This window comes from Corella eumyota, chromosome 3 (assembly GCF_963082875.1).
Source record: "Corella eumyota chromosome 3, kaCorEumy4.1, whole genome shotgun sequence".
NCBI lineage: Eukaryota > Metazoa > Chordata > Ascidiacea > Phlebobranchia > Corellidae > Corella > Corella eumyota.
This window is the reverse complement of record NC_137492.1, coordinates 19,210,618-19,227,666: the sequence shown is the minus strand read 5'-3', so window position 1 is coordinate 19,227,666 and position 17,049 is coordinate 19,210,618. Positions and strand designations below refer to the sequence as shown.

The window sequence follows — 17,049 nt, the reverse complement described above, 5'->3', positions numbered from 1 at the left end:
AAACCATATGCAATACTGTATTTGCTTTTAAATGTATATGGTTTCAGTATATCAATAGCCTTAGCTATATAAAACTCCAAGTTAAAGACATATTTTATTAGTAATATAGTCTCTCTACAAATACAAACTGTATAGTCACCTGTATGTTTTTTATTTACCAAAATATTGAACTACTTATGGTTCAACATAAGTTTCACAATCCATTTGAGTGAATGCATTATTGATGTAAGTTCGATCGTTGCAACAAGTCATTTTGTTTTTGAAAATACATTTTCGACCACAACACTCAGCTTCTTGCCAAGGGACAACACCTCCAATCTTTCAGGGGGGAATAAAAATGTTTTATATAGTTGAATTAAAATTTAGATTTTTTTGTATTTATTTATCCTTGGTGGGAAGATCGAATCCACGACCTAAACATTAAGTAACGTTTGTTACTCCAAACCAGTCTTGAGTTGCCTTTAGCAGTTTGAAATATTTTTAATTATAATTGCTTGATAATTTATATCCAATTTGTTTTTTTGGCTTGGGAGGAGTTTGTACTGTTTATAGCAACTTCCTTAAGGGTGATCCAGCATAAAATCAGTAGGAATTGATCCCAGGACCTTACATAGTTTAAAGCTTTTTAATACTATGGACACTATCATAAAAACTAGGAATTTGATGGTATTTATGAGCTGTAAATGTACATAATACATTACCACTCGTTTTACTTACTGGTAGCAGTTGGTTTTCGCAACAAATAAATTGAGTTCGATCAAAAATTGTTCCACTACAACATCCACTTTCCTCAAAATCAGTAGAAAACAAGTCACCATCACAGCAGGCAGACTCCTTTTTGTTGTAAAGGTTGTTTCCGCAGCATGCTGTATCATTTACTCCATAAACAAAATCACTAAGAAGAGGTTCAAAAAACAAGGGATCCTGTAATTAAAAATAGACATTTTATATTTACCCTTAATGTAAAAGAATGACTTCACAACCTAAACATGGAGTAACATTAGTTACCCTGACTTAGTCTTGAGTTGCCATTGATAGTTTAAGATGTTACAAGTTATAATTGCCCGATGATTAAGCATTGGCTGATCAAAAGTTTATACTGTTTTAAGTGCCTTACTTAAGGGCGCTGCAACTTTGGAGCAGCACGGTTTGAACCTAGGACCTTATGTAGTGAACCCAAGTGTTCTGACCACTACATCATGCTGCCGGTTAGCTTGGCAGAATAAGATAAACAAAACATATGGCATAGAAATCGAGTTGCACAAACTTTAATAAAGAACTTTTACATAAAATTACCAGAGCATCACAGCATATTTGCTCAGTTGTGTTGTACATCTCAAAACCACAACACTTGCTTGTGAATCGATTTGTTTTATTGAAGATTGTGTCAATACAGCAAAGTTGAGTCCTGGTGTTATAAACTCCAACTATATCACAACACTGTGCTCTGCTTCTTGGCACACCTTCAAGAATATAATAAGGGGTCAAGCTATTACACTACAACGAAAAGGGGCAGAAAACACATCATTTTAATATGTTTATTTATCCTTGATGTATAAAGATTGACTTTACAGTCTAAACATAGAGTAACATTTGTTTTCCTGACTTAGTCTCAAGTTGCCTTTGAGTTTAAGATAATATAGATTATAATTTCTAAGTAATTGAGCTATTGGAAGGTTTTACCTTGGCAGGAGTTTGTACCATTTATAGTGCGCTAATCAAGGGTGGCACACCATAGAAGCAGTAGGGATCGAACCCCGACACTCATATAGTGATGTCATTGGTTTTAACTACTACACCACACTGCTGACATGATAATTAAACATTATAAATACCACTTGGTCTTGGAAGAATTTCTCCATCACAACACAAATCAGATGAAGAGTCAAAAGGTAAATCAGAGCAACATCCAGTCTGTGTTGAATTATTAGGGTTCGGTCGAATAGTGGCACCACAGCATGAGTGTGTTCGTGCGTCATAACCCTCGTTTACACAACAGGAAGGCCATCTGTAAAATTAACTTTCATATTTATTTATTCTTAATGTGAAGAAATAACTTATGACCAAATATAAAGTAACATTATTAACCTCAAACATTATTTTTGTGCAGTATTAATTACTGCTTAGCTAAGTATAACAATTTGTGGTCAAAAACGGCAATAATTGTATACAAAAATTAAAGAAGCACATAAAGTCAAAACTTAACAGCTATTAAGGAAACTAACTATGCAACTTTTAGTTTAGCGCTTAAAAAAAGATTAAAGGCTTAGTCTGTGTAATAGTTGTTTTAAAGCTGTTAAAAATGTTGCCTTTTTATTAAAAGTTGTTTAAAAATATTAAATGAAACACATGACCAAATTATTTTACTTTACAAATCAAATTCTTACTGATATTTTCCAAAAACTCTCGTTCCACAACAAACAGTTCCCCCTTGAATGTCGTAACCCTCTCCATTGCAGCAAGCTGGGGTTCGAAAGGGGCCAAAGGGTCCATTGTCACAACAAAACTGTACACTAGGGTCATAAGCAATCCCATTACAACAAGCAGTGGCTCTTCCTTTTAAAAAAAAATTTAGGATTTAAATTTTTTTCTGGGTATATATATGAAATTTTATTTTTTTTTGAAATTTTACATCTTCAACCATAAAGTACAGGGAAGAATTAACAAGGGCTGTAAAGTACAAGAGATAATTAGCAAGAAATGTAAAGTATGAGAGGGAATAAATAAGGACCACAATATTTAAAAAAGTGAACAGTTTGTTTGGGGACTGTAAAGTACAAGTGATTCTAGGTTTTTACCTCCTTTGTTATCTGACAATTGTCCATCACAACAAACCATTGTTTTGCTTGGGAAAGGAGTTACCCCACAGCAGGAATCCCCAAAAGTAAGGAAACCGACTTCCCCACTAAAAACAAAATTAAATATTTGCGTTTAAGACTTTTTATGTAACTGTAATGCATGCTTTATAAATAATTGGTGTGTAAAAGTAGTTTCACAACAATATAAAAAAAATCTGGTGGTATAGTGTAGCGGTTAGAACAGTTGGCTACACTACATAAAGTCCTGGGTTTAATCCCTCACTGCTTCCATGCTATAGAGCTTAACTCAAGACTGGGTCAGGATAACAAATGATACTCTATGTTAGACCATATAAATAAACACAAATTAAAAAGGAATTATTTTAAACTTACCCGCAACAAATATGTTCATCTTCAAAGTAAAATTCTACATCAAGTCCACTTCCACAACATTGATCCCCGCCAACATCAGTGGAAAACACCTCTCCATTACAACAGAAGAAACCTTTAATATTATAAAACTTGGTTATTTTTTTAACCCTTACTTTATACATGCATAACACTACCTAATTATAGAAATAAACAATTGACCGGCAGCGTGGTGTAGCGGTTAGAACATTTGCTACACCACACATTAGGTCGTGGGTTCAATCCCCAGTGCTTCCATGCTGTAGCGCCCTGGAGTAAGGCGCTATAAACGGTATAAACTCCTGCTGAACCAGCACTTAATCAGCAGTATAATTATCAGGCAAATGTAATCTATAATATCCCAAACTGCCACAGACAACTCGAGCCTGGGTTGGAGTTTAATTTTTTACCTTTGTCAGCAAAGAAAGCTTGATTAGCACAGCAGGATGTACCCTCAGTAACTATACTATGTATAGAAGTGTCACAACAAATAGACTTGGAAGAATCAAATGGAATCTCTCCACAACATTGGTCAGCATCTTCAATAATCTCTTGAATCACATCCTTTAAAAAAAATGCATTTTTAATATAAATTTTAGTACTACAAAAAACATAAAATGTTGTATTTTCTAGGTTGCAATTTTTTTAAATAGTATTTTATCCTCGATGTGGGGTGGCCCTTTCACAACCCATACATAGAATTACTTTGGCTACACTGACCCAGTCCCAGGTTATCTTTGGCAGTTTTTAATATAACAAGCCAAGTATGTTGCATGATCCTAATCAATAGTTTTTTCTAACTTATTAGAACCACGATTTATATTATCTTACTCTCTAGGATAATACAACATGAAAGAAGAGGGAATCAAACCCAGAACTTTATGAAGTGATGTCTAGTTTATTGAGCCATTATGTTACTCAATGAATATATAAAAAATAAATTAAAAACGCAGTGTAATAAAATAGCAAAAATTTCAGCTACTTACATCACAACAAATGCTGAATCTCGGATCGTATCCTTCCCCATTACAGCAACCAGTTAAATTAGTATTTCCTTGCACATCTAACTTAAAAAGTTTGTCAGTACAACAAACAGATTCGCCGATCGTTCCAATTTCTTGATCCCCACAACAAAACTGATTCGAAATATCACCAACCTGTTAATTCAAATTACAAAAATAATTTTCTGTTGTAATTAAAAAAATTTCTTAAATTTAAATTAATTTCAGATGTAATTAAAGTGAAAACACAGTCTAAACATTAAGTAACTAATTTTTTTGAGCTTAGTCTTGGTTTGATTTTGTCATTTTTTAACATAGTTACTTGTGATATTTAATTACTGCTTGTGCTTTTTTGACAAAACAACACAACAACGAGTACTATTTATTATAAGTCCTACTTAAGCTTAGGCATAGTATAGTAAAAGACCAAACTAAGAGCATTGTATAGCCATGTTAAGTGCCTAGGCATAATACTACTATTTAAATAACAGTGTCAAAACATGTAAAAATATTGTTTTTAAGCAAAATAATCAATGACTCACATCACCATTACAGCAAAACTGAGATTCCTTCAGATAAGGAGTTTTAAAGCCTTCAGGGGACTCACAGCAACTTGCTTTAGTATCTCTTACTTCAAGCACCTGGCCATCATTACACGGACAAGATTGTGTTCTTGGTATAAATGAGGTCCGGTCGCCACAACAACGAAACTCCCAGAATGGCCTCTGAAGTTCTACATCAATGTCCACCTATAAACATATAAAAACAAAGTTTCAGGAGTTTCAGTAAAATACCAATTTCTTTAATTATGGTTCGAAATCTTAGATTTCGAAACATATTGTTATTGTCATTATATTTATTATTATTATTGTTTTTATTCTTATTTGACGAATTTTGAAAGACGATAACTTTTGTTCTCTAAAACTAAAAGTTCAAAATTTTTAGTATGTTTGTTATTATCCCAACGAATCGCAAACCTCCTATTAACGACATTTAATTATCACTAATTACTAATTAATATATTTTATTATTAAAATTTAAGGATTAAATTTGCTGAAATTTTAATATGTGGTTGGTATTATTATTTTGTATGTTGCTATTTAAAATAAAGATTTAACTCTAGCTAAATATCGTTTAATCACTATTTTTGTTTTTTTTATAAAATATTGAATCAGTGTGAGTTTAACGCTTGAATAATTTAATAGTGTTCTGGTCGCCGTCAAAAATCGTCCTTTTCGCTGTCCATTAAAGTAAAAAATATTGGTTGAAAATTTAAGTAAAATGTTAAAATATAAGTAAAAAATGTGTAAAATTTTTGTTTTAATTGTTTTGTTATTATTATATTTTAATACTTGTTTGATTACTAAAAAATTAAGATTGGTATTTTGCTTTTAAATTTAGTTTACTTTTATATTACAATATCAATAAGTGCGTGTTTGCTTGTTAAAATTAGGTTTAAATATAAAAAAGTTCATATTTAAATTTATAATTTAATTAATAAACGTACTAAATAAATTATATTTATAAAAAAGAATCAAACAATTTCGAACCATATTTTATTTATCAAATAAATCTAGTATTTTTTTTTGATATAGTAAAGCCTGTATTATCAGTAATTTTGAATAACCTGGCCCATTATTGAATTTTCAAGTTTATGTATAATTTTTGCTTGCTTATATTGTCAACCCAAATTTGATTACAAAAACTTTGTTATATTTTTTTAATCCTTGTTTAGCATTAAAATTAAAATAGTTTGACAATCTTAGGTATTTCTAATAATAAAAGTCCCAGCTATTATTAATTAAAATAACATGGGTTGTTAACACAACTTACAGCGTGGGCATTACAACATAGTTGATTTTCTCGGTTAAAAAGTTGAGGAGGGTCTGGATGTCCGTAACAACAACTTTCAGAATTCCAAAATATTCTTTCTGCACCACAACAGCCTGGACTACCTCTCCTTTGATCACCAATTGGTCTACGATGTCCTTTTCCATGGCCTGTCCACCATTTGCAGCATTCTTGGTTGCTACAATATTTTTTTTTACATTTATTTATCCTTGATATGGAGTTGACTTTAGGGCTTAAACATAGAGTAACATCAGTTACCCCAACCCAGTTTTGAGTTGTCTTTTTCAATTTAGGAAATTATAAATTATAATTGCCCGATAGTCACTGCTGATTAAGTGTTCGCTTAGTAAGAGTTAATACCGGTCATAACGCCTTACTTAGGGACGCCACAGCATAACAGCAGTGGTAATTGAACCATGAACCTCATGTATTAAAGCTAATTGTTTTGACCACTACACCTTGCTGTCGGATATTATTGACTTGATATTATTTACCTTAGGATGTTATTCTCTATTTTTAAGAGAACACCCCAGTTCCACTACATCACAGATATTTAAATATGCTAGTTATGATAATTTAACATTTACAATACAACGATACATTGAAGATAGTTCCACAAAATTAAAAATGCTATTTTATAAATTACGTTGGGTTGTACGGACTTCCATAAAGTTCTGAACCACAACATTGTAGGTTAGTAGAATTATCAACACCACGACCTCCTGTTAAGAAAACAATAAATTTTATTTTTAAAGGCACTAAACGGAAAGCAATAAGTTTAATAACGAGTTAGCTATCATATGAAATAATTTACCGCAGCAAAATGAAGTACATTCGTCGTACAAAATCGTTGTTTGATCGCCTTCATTATTTATACCTCTGCACTCTGATAAAAAGGGAGCTAAAGAGAAAAAATTAATTATCTAGTATGTTAATTTACCTATTAATTCATTTCAAAACCAAGTTTGTCCTTCAGTTAATTTTTTTTGATGAAAAAATTCAAATGGAAGACGTGGCTGGTCACGTGCTTGCCATGTTGCCATTTGTAAATAGTTTTCAGTGTTTCCATTTAATAAAACTTTATCTTTGCATGTTATTGAATAATTCAGCATTATGCGTAAAAAATCTTGTGAAAAGTATACTAACATCACCGCCGACCTTTTAACTAGATTACCAACTTTTTTATTGCATTTTTTTGCTAAAAATACAGCTTTTTTAAATACTTACCGAGATCACACGATACCATAAGTTCGGTAAATGTTTCATCTTCCTGGCAAGTAACTTTATTTAAAGTATCATTTAATTGAAATCCGTCAAGGCAGTTGTAAGTTAAAACTGTGCCAACTGGATATACAGGACCAGAATCATTTGCAATATATATTCCGTTTGGAAGAAGTGGGGGAGGTAAAGAGCAGCCCTCATCTACATAAATATATCATTTATTTAAATTGAAGACATGTTTAAAATATAACTACATTTACACAAGGATTCTTTTTAATGACATCAAAGCCTTCCGGGCTTATAGTAATTATATACAAAATGCGACTTTACTATAAATTAAATATCGAATTTCGTTGCAAATTTACTCAACTATATAAAGTAATTAAACTTGTTTAATAATGTAATGCTTTCTTACCAAAGTCGAAGTAAAACTGCGCTCTTGTGCCTTGCAATGCACATATTATAAAAATAAAACTAATAGCAAACTTAAGCATTTTAAACTTTAGTAAAATATCTTGCTAAAAAAGGATTTATTAATATATAAATAACAACATTACAGTAAAATAATTTTACATAAAATAGGTTAGACTAAGACTTAAGTAACTGTACTTAGTTCAATTTAGCTAATTTGTTCTGCAATTTGATATTACTCACTTTAATCTTTAAATGCTATCAATGTCTTAAATATAAGTTTTTGTAAAAAAATGATCATCGTGAATCATTTTCCTTGGGGGCAAATTGATTTTTTTGTTGTTTCGGAAAAAACTTGAAGTACCTGTTGGCGATTAAAAGGTTAACAAGAAAAATAAAACACAACCAAATATTTTTGTCTGCAATTGTAATGAATTAAAATTTAAACAGTAACGTTTTTTTCTAGATCCAATATTCAGTAAAATTGCATGTGATGTATTAAATAAAAGATCGACTTAACTGTAATTTTATAAATAAGGCTATGATAAAAAATTTATAAAGCCAGCAAATAGTTAATTAAAGTATACCTTTTTTAATATATACTACGCTGTATTTTAAATAAAATTTATTTTTTTATTTAATTTTTTAGCGCATCGCATTGCAACGTTCGCCTTAGCTTACTTACCTTAATTTTTAGCCTAAATATTGTAAAACAACACCTAAAAATATAAGTTAATTAATTATAAATTTATGATATGTTATTATTACCAAATATGTAAAATATCGTTATAAATTTTTGTCAATATTAAAGTGCCAACTAAAAATGTCTGTAACTTTTGCGGTTATTTGTGGTAATCTAATTAAGTTTGCAAATTGAGTAGTAACTCTATTTACTTCTCCATATTTACTCACATCTCTAAAAACAACAGCAGCTAGCTTCAACTGTTGCAATATGCGAATATTGTGGCGTAGATCATTGTAAACCATAGCAAATTAATCAAGAATAGCTGCATAGTTGTGATATGGGTTCGTGTTTAGGAGCTAATAGATCACAAGATTTGCAAAATTATGGGAATTCACGATATCCAGGTTTGATAAATAACTCTCTGACAGAATCATAAGCAACGTTCGTACTTCTACCCTCTTAATCTGATTAATTTAAATGGTTTTAAAGTTACACTTAACCATATTTAAAAATATTTAATTATTTTTTAATGTTTTAGCAATAGGAAAAAACCAACGTTTATGTAAAGAACATCCAAAATGGAAAAGTGATGTCACATTAACTGAGGGACAATTAAGGAGCAAGCGGGATGAATTTTGGGACACAGCGCCAGCGTTTGAAGGTCATTTTTGTATTTGGTTTAACAAAAAAAAATATATATATAGAATTTGAAAGTCTAATTGTTATTTATGATATATGGTTCGTATACATTATAAGCTTACAAAAAATATAAACTTGTAAACTGTTATTAACGATTGTATACTTACAAATAATCCTTAAATCACACATAATGAAATAAAGTTATTTTCTAATAAAATTTGACAGTGATTAGTGAAAAATCTGTTTAATTTATAGCTATTTATAATTCTATAAATAGCTCATATCAAAGTACACAGTCAGTTGTTTTTATAATATTAAAATTGATTGTAAATACGAGGTTATTATGCGACTATTTGTGTGTATACGTGGGTATTAAATGCAAGATATTTTTAGAATTTTATAAGCCATTTAAAAAGAATTTTTTATAAGCCATTTTAAAAATTTTATTAGCCATTTTTCATAATGACAAAATTAGTGTTTATTTTATTCAGTTTTTTAAAGAAAATATATACCATTCCTTTTATTAAATTTTAAAATTTATTTCTAGGTCAAAAAGAAATTTGGGATGCACTGAAAGCTGCTGCAGCAGCTATGGAAGATGGAGATTTTGTTTTAGCTCAAGCTATTATTGATGGAGCTAACATTGCTTTGCCCCATGGTAACTTTATGTATTATAAATATGATTGAACAATTGTTAGTCATCAGTTGACAATGTATGTTAAAAGGGCAAACATTGTCATTTTATTTTTGTTAGCTTAGTGGTATCAATAACTTGCATGCATGTGTTACTATGAGTTCAAGCTGGATAGGAAATCTAAGCTGCAACATATAAAAAATTAACTAATAATTTTATATTATTAACTTTGTCTTCAAGTAATTCTAATAACCCCAAACTTATATGTAACGTAGCTTGGTGGACGATTGCGTGTCAAATTTATAGGCCTACAAAACAAATAAAACTACCAATTGTGGTGCGCGGGTAAATTATCACAGACAAATATTAGTTAAGGGTTGCGACCATATTACGACAATTAAAATACCAACATTAGGGCAGGCTATTGACTAGTTATAACAATTTAAGGACTATGAAGTTCAAATTTCAATTTAAAATTCATTTTTTTCAGGTACGTTATTAGATTGCTACGATGAGTTAGGTACTCACTACCAACTTCCAGTTTATTGTTTATCATCACCAGTCAACCTTATCAGAGCTTCACAAGATATTTCAAGTAATTGTAACAGTACAACAGAAACTTTACCGACAATACCTGAGAATGACAAGTAGGCAGTTGTTTATATATATGTTTAAATTGTATGGCTTAATAGCAAACCTTGCTATGTACATACATATATGGGAAACCTTATTATATATATAGAAAACCTTACTATTATATGTTTAAATTGTATGCCAAAATATGAAACTCTGTAATAGTATTTGTTTATTTTGTTTGTTAAATGACAATTGTTTTTTGTTAAACTAGATCTGCATTGACCTTAAAAATTCGCTTTTCATCCGAAAAAGAAGTTAAATTAAAAATGTTAAAAAGTGATACAATAGCAATTGCAAAGCAGAGATTGGAACTTCAGGTAATTATAACTGTTCCCAACATTTTGTTATTAACCTTATGTTTATTTTCGAAACAATATCTGTAAGAGTTTTTTTTCAACTTATAAATTTTTCCATTTTACCTACTATCTGCTGAGCCAGCACCTAATCAGCAGTTTAATTATTGAGCAATTATAATCAATAATATCCCAAACTGGCAAAGCCAACTCGAGACTGGGCCGGGGTAACGGATGTTACTCTATGTTTAGGTCACCCGTTTGACCTTCCCACATCGGAGTAAAGATATATACAAAAAAAAACTAAAAATTTTGATTTTTTGATCTTGCTTTCTTGTTTTAGGAAAACCTTCCTGCTGAAAATCAACGCTGGTATTTCTCGGGCAAGTTATTGACCAATAAAATGCGGATAGAACAATATAAATTAGAAAGAGGTTATGTTGTACAATGTATAAGCACCGAGTCCTCATAGTCAACCATAAAACCTTTGTCAATGAAAAACTGATTCGTTTCACTTCGGCAAAAAATGATGTCAACGGATCTGAGTAATAACATGAAAGTAAAAACCACTTTTAGGAAGGTTAAGTCATTTTTCATGGATTTTATTGTAAATGTGACATGCGTAAGCTATAGGTGTAAAAACCTAAACAGCACTGGTTGAAAATTATACTGTTGCCCTTATTTATGGGTCAGTTTAGAGGGTATCTGTCCATGTAAAACATTTAAAAAAATGGACAATTAACAAACAAAACAAAATTTACTAAACATTAGGTTAGAATTTTTCAAAAATTAAGTTTTTTTTACAAGGAAGTCATTGGTAATGTCTTTTATAAAACTGTTTTCGTTAAAAGAAACGTCATTCATTTTAGAAAAAGTGTTTCAATATTATGTGGTACAATAATATATTGTATTTGTTTGTGTATTTTCAATTAATTAATATCACAAAATAGTTTTTCGATATTTTAATTTTTTTTCTCTTATTTTTATATACATCAGCCAGTCTCTATAAACTATTAAGTGTTCTTTTATATTTATAGAAATACCCCGAAACAGTAAAAAGATGACCTAAAATAACTTAATAAAATTTAGTATTAATAAATGGTGTATTAAAAAATGAATGTGTTATAGCTGTTGCAAATTTCATGGATTCGAATATTTTTGTTTGTTAATACCGCTCAATATTACAGTGCAATGTGTTTAAAACCCTTTTTACAAATAAAAGTATTAATGTAAAATATATAAAGTTATTTTTTGTTGTTTAACTTTGTTTGTAGTGTATAGGTCATTAACAAACATGAACTATAGCTGTTCATGTTGTTCTATTATTAAATATTTAAATAATAAGTGTATAACTCTGTTTAACTTAACATCATACTTAAAAGCACATTGTGTTTTGTTAGCAAGTGTTTAAATTTACACATAAAAGTTATTGTGTGTATTTTAAAAAGGGAGTCAGACACTACATGCAATTAAACTTTCTTTGTTTACAGAATATCTGCTACAAAATAGACAATAAAGATACCATTAACAGACAGTGAATGCAAAGTCAACAAAAGTTTAAAGCAAAAGTTGTTGATAATAATTAGCTTTATTTAAAAGAAAAGTCTGTTCTTAATTTCTATATATACAAATTTTTGTTGTTTTAACCATTTGCTTTCTTTTTTTGAAGTGTTTTTTGTTTACATATTAAGTTTATTTTACTTATTTAAACAGCATAGTATTTATTTACTAAATTTCCCCTTTAGTTATCCAGAAAAATTAAATTAGTAATTTATTAGTTTAAGTTAAACTAATAATAGTAAATATTAATATATATTAGCTTTCCCCAAAATCCTAAATTAGTCTAAAATTACCTACTTTCCTTATGTATTTATGCTACAAATTAAATTAAACCTTTTACAATGTTATTAAATTACGTTGAATTTTATTATTAATTTGAAAACATTTTTATGCTAACATTTTAAATCTTTTCTTGTAGGTTTCAACTAACTTATTAAACTCTCGATCTTCTTTAAGATCCTTTGAAATTTTTCTTTTCTGTCCGAGCAATGAAGGAGATTTTTTAGCAACACTCTTATCTTTTTCTCTTCGCTCTTTGAGTTTAAGGTTGGGTGCTCTTTGTTTAGCATTTAGCTTTTTACTGATTCTTATCTGCTCCAACACTTCGCCTTTATTTCTTTTCCGGATTTTCGGACCAGAGTGTTTCGGCATTTTTAGTTTCTTTCCAGATGTGGTCATCCCAGTGCTTCCTTGGTAAGACTTCTTTTCAATATTAGGAACACTTTGTGCTTGGGCTTGTTCTTGCGCTTTTCTTTCCAGGAATTTCTTTTGTCTTTCTCTTCGTTTTGCTTTACGGCTCATCACAGGTTTATCAGCGTTATCTTCAGTAGAAACGGCCATTTTTTGTTGGAGCTCATTTTTGACGAGCTGTCGCTTTTTCCTTTGCTCCTTCTGGGCAACTGCAAGTTTATTCTCCAAAGAAAACTCAACAATCGGTCGTTTTGTTTCGCTAAATATTTTTGGGTTGTTGTTAAGTTCTCTTAAAGCTTTCAGTGCGTGCTGGTGTTCAACAAAATTAACAAACGCAAAACCGAGAGATCTTCCAAGTCCTTCTTCATTTAATTTATTCCGATCTCTCATAATTCTAACTTCGGTGATTTTAGCAACCTTCTTATTCTCCATCACATTAAGAAATATCTCCTATAACAACCAGTAAATTCATATAATGTTTAGTTGTAAATATATTGACTAAGTAATTAACCTAATGACAACTCTTTATTGGACAACTTAACTAAAAGATAATTCAAATCAATTGAAATATTACCTTAATAATGTTTAGCTTACTACAATGAATGAAAAAAAGAAGGCGTTATTAGGTTAAGTTGTCTCTTTTAAGTTGTTAAGTTGTCTCTTCAGGTTAGGTTGTCATTGGGTTAAATAAACATGAAACATGTAAATATATTAAATACAGTTTTAAAATTCACCTTGAGTTTTTGTTCGTTAATTGCCCTCGGAATATTATGGACACAGAGTCTCGTTTTGGAAACAAAAATTTGTGGATTCTTTAATTTTGTTCTTTTAGCTTGCTCAATTTTCTGACGTTTATTTAACTCAATTTCACTTAAACCAATGGCAGATTGAGTACCTAAAAACATAAAAATAATATTATTATATGACACATTTATTAATTTTTTAACAAAGTGTTGTTTAGTATCCGAACCTGGTCGTATTAGTCCTTCGTTAGCTAGATAAAGATTTCTTTTGTCATCCTTTTCATGAGTCTTTTCCTTGGCTTTATTTAATTTCTTTTGATCATCTCTGCTTCCTGCTATGGAGGCCAGAATATCTCTTCCATTTACTTTATAGGACTAAAAAATTTTTTATATTTTTATGATGAGTAAGAAAAATACAAAAATTAAAAATAACTAGAAGTTTTTATACATTGCCTTGTTCTTCGTTTCCAATAGTTTGTACACACTCATCAGCATCAGTTTTATTTATGAATTGAACAAAAGCACATCCCTTTGATAGGCCAGTTGCTTTATTCATAACAATCTAAAAAATAAACAAATTAAAATCAAATTACAAAAATAAAAGGTAAAATTTTACGTTTATATATTCTATATATGGTAGGTTGATTTTACAAAAAGTAGCTAAGTCTCCAATTATTAAACCATTAACCATATTTTTTGCTTTGGCAAAAGTATGTAGCATTAAAGTGCATTACTCGAGGGTGCCACTACAGGAGAGCTGTAAGAATCGAACCCAGGACCTTATGTAATCATGCTCAGGGCTTCAATTGCACAATGACATGTTTAAGAAGTTATTATCATTATTAATACGCAATAGTGTTGTTTAGTTAACCTTGCAATATTTAATTTCTCCAAACTTCATCATTTCATCAGCAAGTTCTTCCTCAACCGCATCAAATGAAATGTTCCGAAGAAAAACAGTTTTCCCCTCATGAACATCAGAAGAATAATTCGGTTGCTTTTTTTGAAGATTCTCTAAAAGTAATTTGACATAAAAGTTTTTAAAAATTGTTTTAAAGTAACAATAACTGGTAAAATTTAACTAATATTTTCTATTTTTGTATATAATATTATTAAATGTTATAAAATTACCCTTTTTGATTTTGACATCTTTATCGTCATCTATTTTGTCTTCTTCTTCTTCTGAATCAGTTTCATCCTCACTGTAAGAATCACTTTCCTTCTCTTCTTTTTGATCTTCTTCCTTATCATCATCGCTAAAGTTTGCAGAATCTTCTTCATCACCTGAAGCGTGATCAGAGTCCTCAGAAGCTTCTTCCTCTTCAATATCTTTTAAAATATACAGAGGGACTTAGTAAATTTTAAATAAGTATGTTCAATTTACACAAAATAAATAAAACTGCCGCTTGTGGTGCTCGGGTAAATTATTATTGGCAAATATCGAGTTGGGAGTTGCAACCATATTAGAACAATTAAAATTCAAACCATAGGGTAGACTAGCAACTAGTTAATATTAATACAACAAACTTTTTTTCACTATATACCTTTTGCTTTGTTCTGTGCTTCAGTTGTGTTTGACATTTGCTTAAACTTTTCTCTCGGTAACGCCCAGTCCACTGCCACCTTTCTCTCATTAATCATCGTCATGTTAATTGCTTGTAAGGCCTTTGTAGCTTCAAGAACGTGAGTAAACTGCACAAACCCATACCCAAACATTTGACCATTTGATTTTGTTGGGATCTTGATATCTGTTATTTTACCAAATCTATAGAAATAAGAATTAAATTTAACTCGCGAGTTGTGTTAACTAATTAACCATTTACTTTGCATGCTCCATTCTTACCAATTTTGTCTACCAAAAAACTGCTTAAAGTTAAATACTTGCTTTAAATTTGGGCTGCAGAAATTGGTTTTGCAAACACACTTTTTAATTTTAAAAACATGTATATATATATAGAAATAAATATATATTTATATAAGGAAAATGCTTTTTTATAAAAAAACTTGTGAAAAAAGATTTTTGTCCTTTTCTTTTACACTTACCTTTCAAAAACCTCGCGCAGGTCCTTCTCCTTACAATTGAAGTTCAAGTTTCGAATAATCAGTCTCGATTTTTTCGAAGACTTCCGATATTCCTTTGAATCTTCGTCTAACACCAAAATGGCTTTGATTAAAGAAACACCGTTTAAAGAAGTCCCGTTCAACCTTGAGATAAGTTTTAAAGCATCTTGTTTGTTATTTAAATGAACATGTCCCTCTTGGGTCTTTAGGTTCACCTCAGCTGTTTTAAATTTGATATATTTCTTTGTCAAAATATTTGTAAGATCTTGTTCGTCACAGTTGTCAGGTAGGCCAGCTATAACTACAACAAAATCTTTCGATTTTTTGGTTTCGGTTACATTATTCTCATTTTTTATTTTATCATCATCATCAACTTTTTTGGAGGGTTCTTTCCGGTTTTGGGGAGCTTTGTTTTTTGATGATTTCGGAGGTTTTTTCCTTGCAATGCTCACTTTCACCTGAACTCCATTTATTATTAAATCTTTGGGGTTGGAATTTAAACAACTTTTTGAATCCTCTGCAGTTTGAAATGTCACAAATCCATAAAACTGTTGTTTAGAATTGCTATCAACGGATAAGGTTTTGGATTTTACAACAAAACTTTCTTTTATTCCACCAAAAACACTGAAAACTTCGTTAAGTTGATCATTGTTACAGGATGCAGGTATGCCTTGGACAAATATGGTCTTGTGACTTAATTGATTATTACTCATTTTTACAACAATTATATCTGTATGAAAGCAAAGATGGGTTGAGAAATTGTGTATTGGTTTAACTTATATTAAATTAATGTAATTTAAAACACAATATTAATATAAGAACACAAATATGACCAGTCTGCCAGTTTAACAAAGTCGTATAGTAAATAATAAAATTATTTTTTTTGCATCCATTATCTGATTATTGTTGACAAATTAAACAGGTAAAAAATCCTAATAATACAGTAATGTGATGGGGATAATTGACAGTAAAGCTTGTTTTAGATAGCTTAAGTGCTAAGTAATTTAAATGGCTTAGTGTTATTAAATACGTAACACTTTAAATGACAAATTCAAGAATTTTAACGCAATAAATTTGAAAAAAAACGATATAACTATGTAATACAATGTGAAAATATAAAGTGTTAGTTTAATAATAATATAAGCTTACACAATTACAAACAATTATGTCAATTTAACTAACTTGAAAATCGCTTTTTAATTTTTTCTATCTTTTACTTGCTGTAATTTTTGATGCACGTGGCATCGGTGTCGTAACTTTAGTATTTATAAAATCGGTGACAAGCCTTGCTCATTAAATAATTTCGCATTTTTATAATGTTTTAGAATAAATTATTTAGTTTTTTAAAAACAAAAAATAATGTTTTTTAAATATTTTATTAGTTATTAAAGGAAATAGATATTGGTTAACGGAATTTG

General features: G+C 29.9%; 3 protein-coding genes across 3 annotated transcripts; 1 reads left to right on the top strand and 2 right to left on the bottom strand.

The window, feature by feature from the left end:
- Positions 1 to 16: 16 nt before the first annotated feature.
- Positions 17 to 7,792, bottom strand: LOC145745649 (uncharacterized). Its single transcript, XM_082563785.1, has 15 exons — positions 7,695 to 7,792; positions 7,286 to 7,480; positions 6,873 to 6,959; positions 6,705 to 6,780; positions 6,041 to 6,236; positions 4,750 to 4,956; positions 4,193 to 4,363; positions 3,617 to 3,770; positions 3,192 to 3,303; positions 2,799 to 2,905; positions 2,388 to 2,556; positions 1,836 to 2,008; positions 1,297 to 1,463; positions 718 to 924; positions 17 to 318 (listed from the first exon to the last, which is right to left on the bottom strand). The coding sequence occupies exons 1-15, from the start codon at positions 7,771 to 7,773 to the stop codon at positions 175 to 177; spliced, it is 2,244 nt and encodes a 747-aa protein (XP_082419911.1). The 5' UTR covers positions 7,774 to 7,792; the 3' UTR covers positions 17 to 174.
- Positions 7,793 to 8,599: 807 nt separating this feature from the next.
- On the top strand, positions 8,600 to 11,792 carry LOC145746436 (ubiquitin domain-containing protein 1-like). The gene is made up of 6 exons (XM_082564719.1): positions 8,600 to 8,779; positions 8,914 to 9,036; positions 9,562 to 9,672; positions 10,139 to 10,295; positions 10,496 to 10,601; positions 10,921 to 11,792. Exons 1-6 carry the CDS (start codon positions 8,713 to 8,715, stop codon positions 11,047 to 11,049), a joined length of 693 nt encoding a protein of 230 aa, XP_082420845.1. The 5' UTR covers positions 8,600 to 8,712; the 3' UTR covers positions 11,050 to 11,792.
- Positions 11,793 to 12,408: 616 nt separating this feature from the next.
- LOC145746435 (RNA-binding protein 28-like) lies at positions 12,409 to 16,350 on the bottom strand. Its single transcript, XM_082564718.1, has 8 exons — positions 15,614 to 16,350; positions 15,115 to 15,335; positions 14,702 to 14,899; positions 14,442 to 14,584; positions 14,019 to 14,132; positions 13,798 to 13,945; positions 13,562 to 13,722; positions 12,409 to 13,277 (listed from the first exon to the last, which is right to left on the bottom strand). The coding sequence occupies exons 1-8, from the start codon at positions 16,342 to 16,344 to the stop codon at positions 12,525 to 12,527; spliced, it is 2,469 nt and encodes an 822-aa protein (XP_082420844.1). The 5' UTR covers positions 16,345 to 16,350; the 3' UTR covers positions 12,409 to 12,524.
- Positions 16,351 to 17,049: the final 699 nt, after the last annotated feature.

What these genes read in the sequence shown, in the direction of transcription:
- LOC145746435 (XM_082564718.1), bottom strand. Translation starts at nt 16,344, where the DNA reads ATGAGTAATAATCAATTAAGTCACAAGACCATATTTGTCCAAGGCATA. An exon ending in CTGCGCGAGGTTTTTGAAAG is followed by an intron (nt 15,336 to 15,613) that starts GTAAGTGTAAAA and finishes TTATTTCTATAG; the next exon opens with ATTTGGTAAAATAACAGATA. An exon ending in AGCACAGAACAAAGCAAAAG is followed by an intron (nt 14,900 to 15,114) that starts GTATATAGTGAA and finishes ATATTTTAAAAG; the next exon opens with ATATTGAAGAGGAAGAAGCT.
- LOC145745649 (XM_082563785.1), bottom strand. Translation starts at nt 7,773, where the DNA reads ATGCTTAAGTTTGCTATTAGTTTTATTTTTATAATATGTGCATTGCAA. An exon ending in AGAGTTTTTGGAAAATATCA is followed by an intron (nt 2,009 to 2,387) that starts GTAAGAATTTGA and finishes TTAATTTTACAG; the next exon opens with ATGGCCTTCCTGTTGTGTAA. An exon ending in GCGAAAACCAACTGCTACCA is followed by an intron (nt 319 to 717) that starts GTAAGTAAAACG and finishes CCCCCCTGAAAG; the next exon opens with ATTGGAGGTGTTGTCCCTTG.
- LOC145746436 (XM_082564719.1), top strand. Translation starts at nt 8,713, where the DNA reads ATGGGTTCGTGTTTAGGAGCTAATAGATCACAAGATTTGCAAAATTAT. An exon ending in TGGGAATTCACGATATCCAG is followed by an intron (nt 8,780 to 8,913) that starts GTTTGATAAATA and finishes TTAATGTTTTAG; the next exon opens with CAATAGGAAAAAACCAACGT. An exon ending in CACAGCGCCAGCGTTTGAAG is followed by an intron (nt 9,037 to 9,561) that starts GTCATTTTTGTA and finishes ATTTATTTCTAG; the next exon opens with GTCAAAAAGAAATTTGGGAT.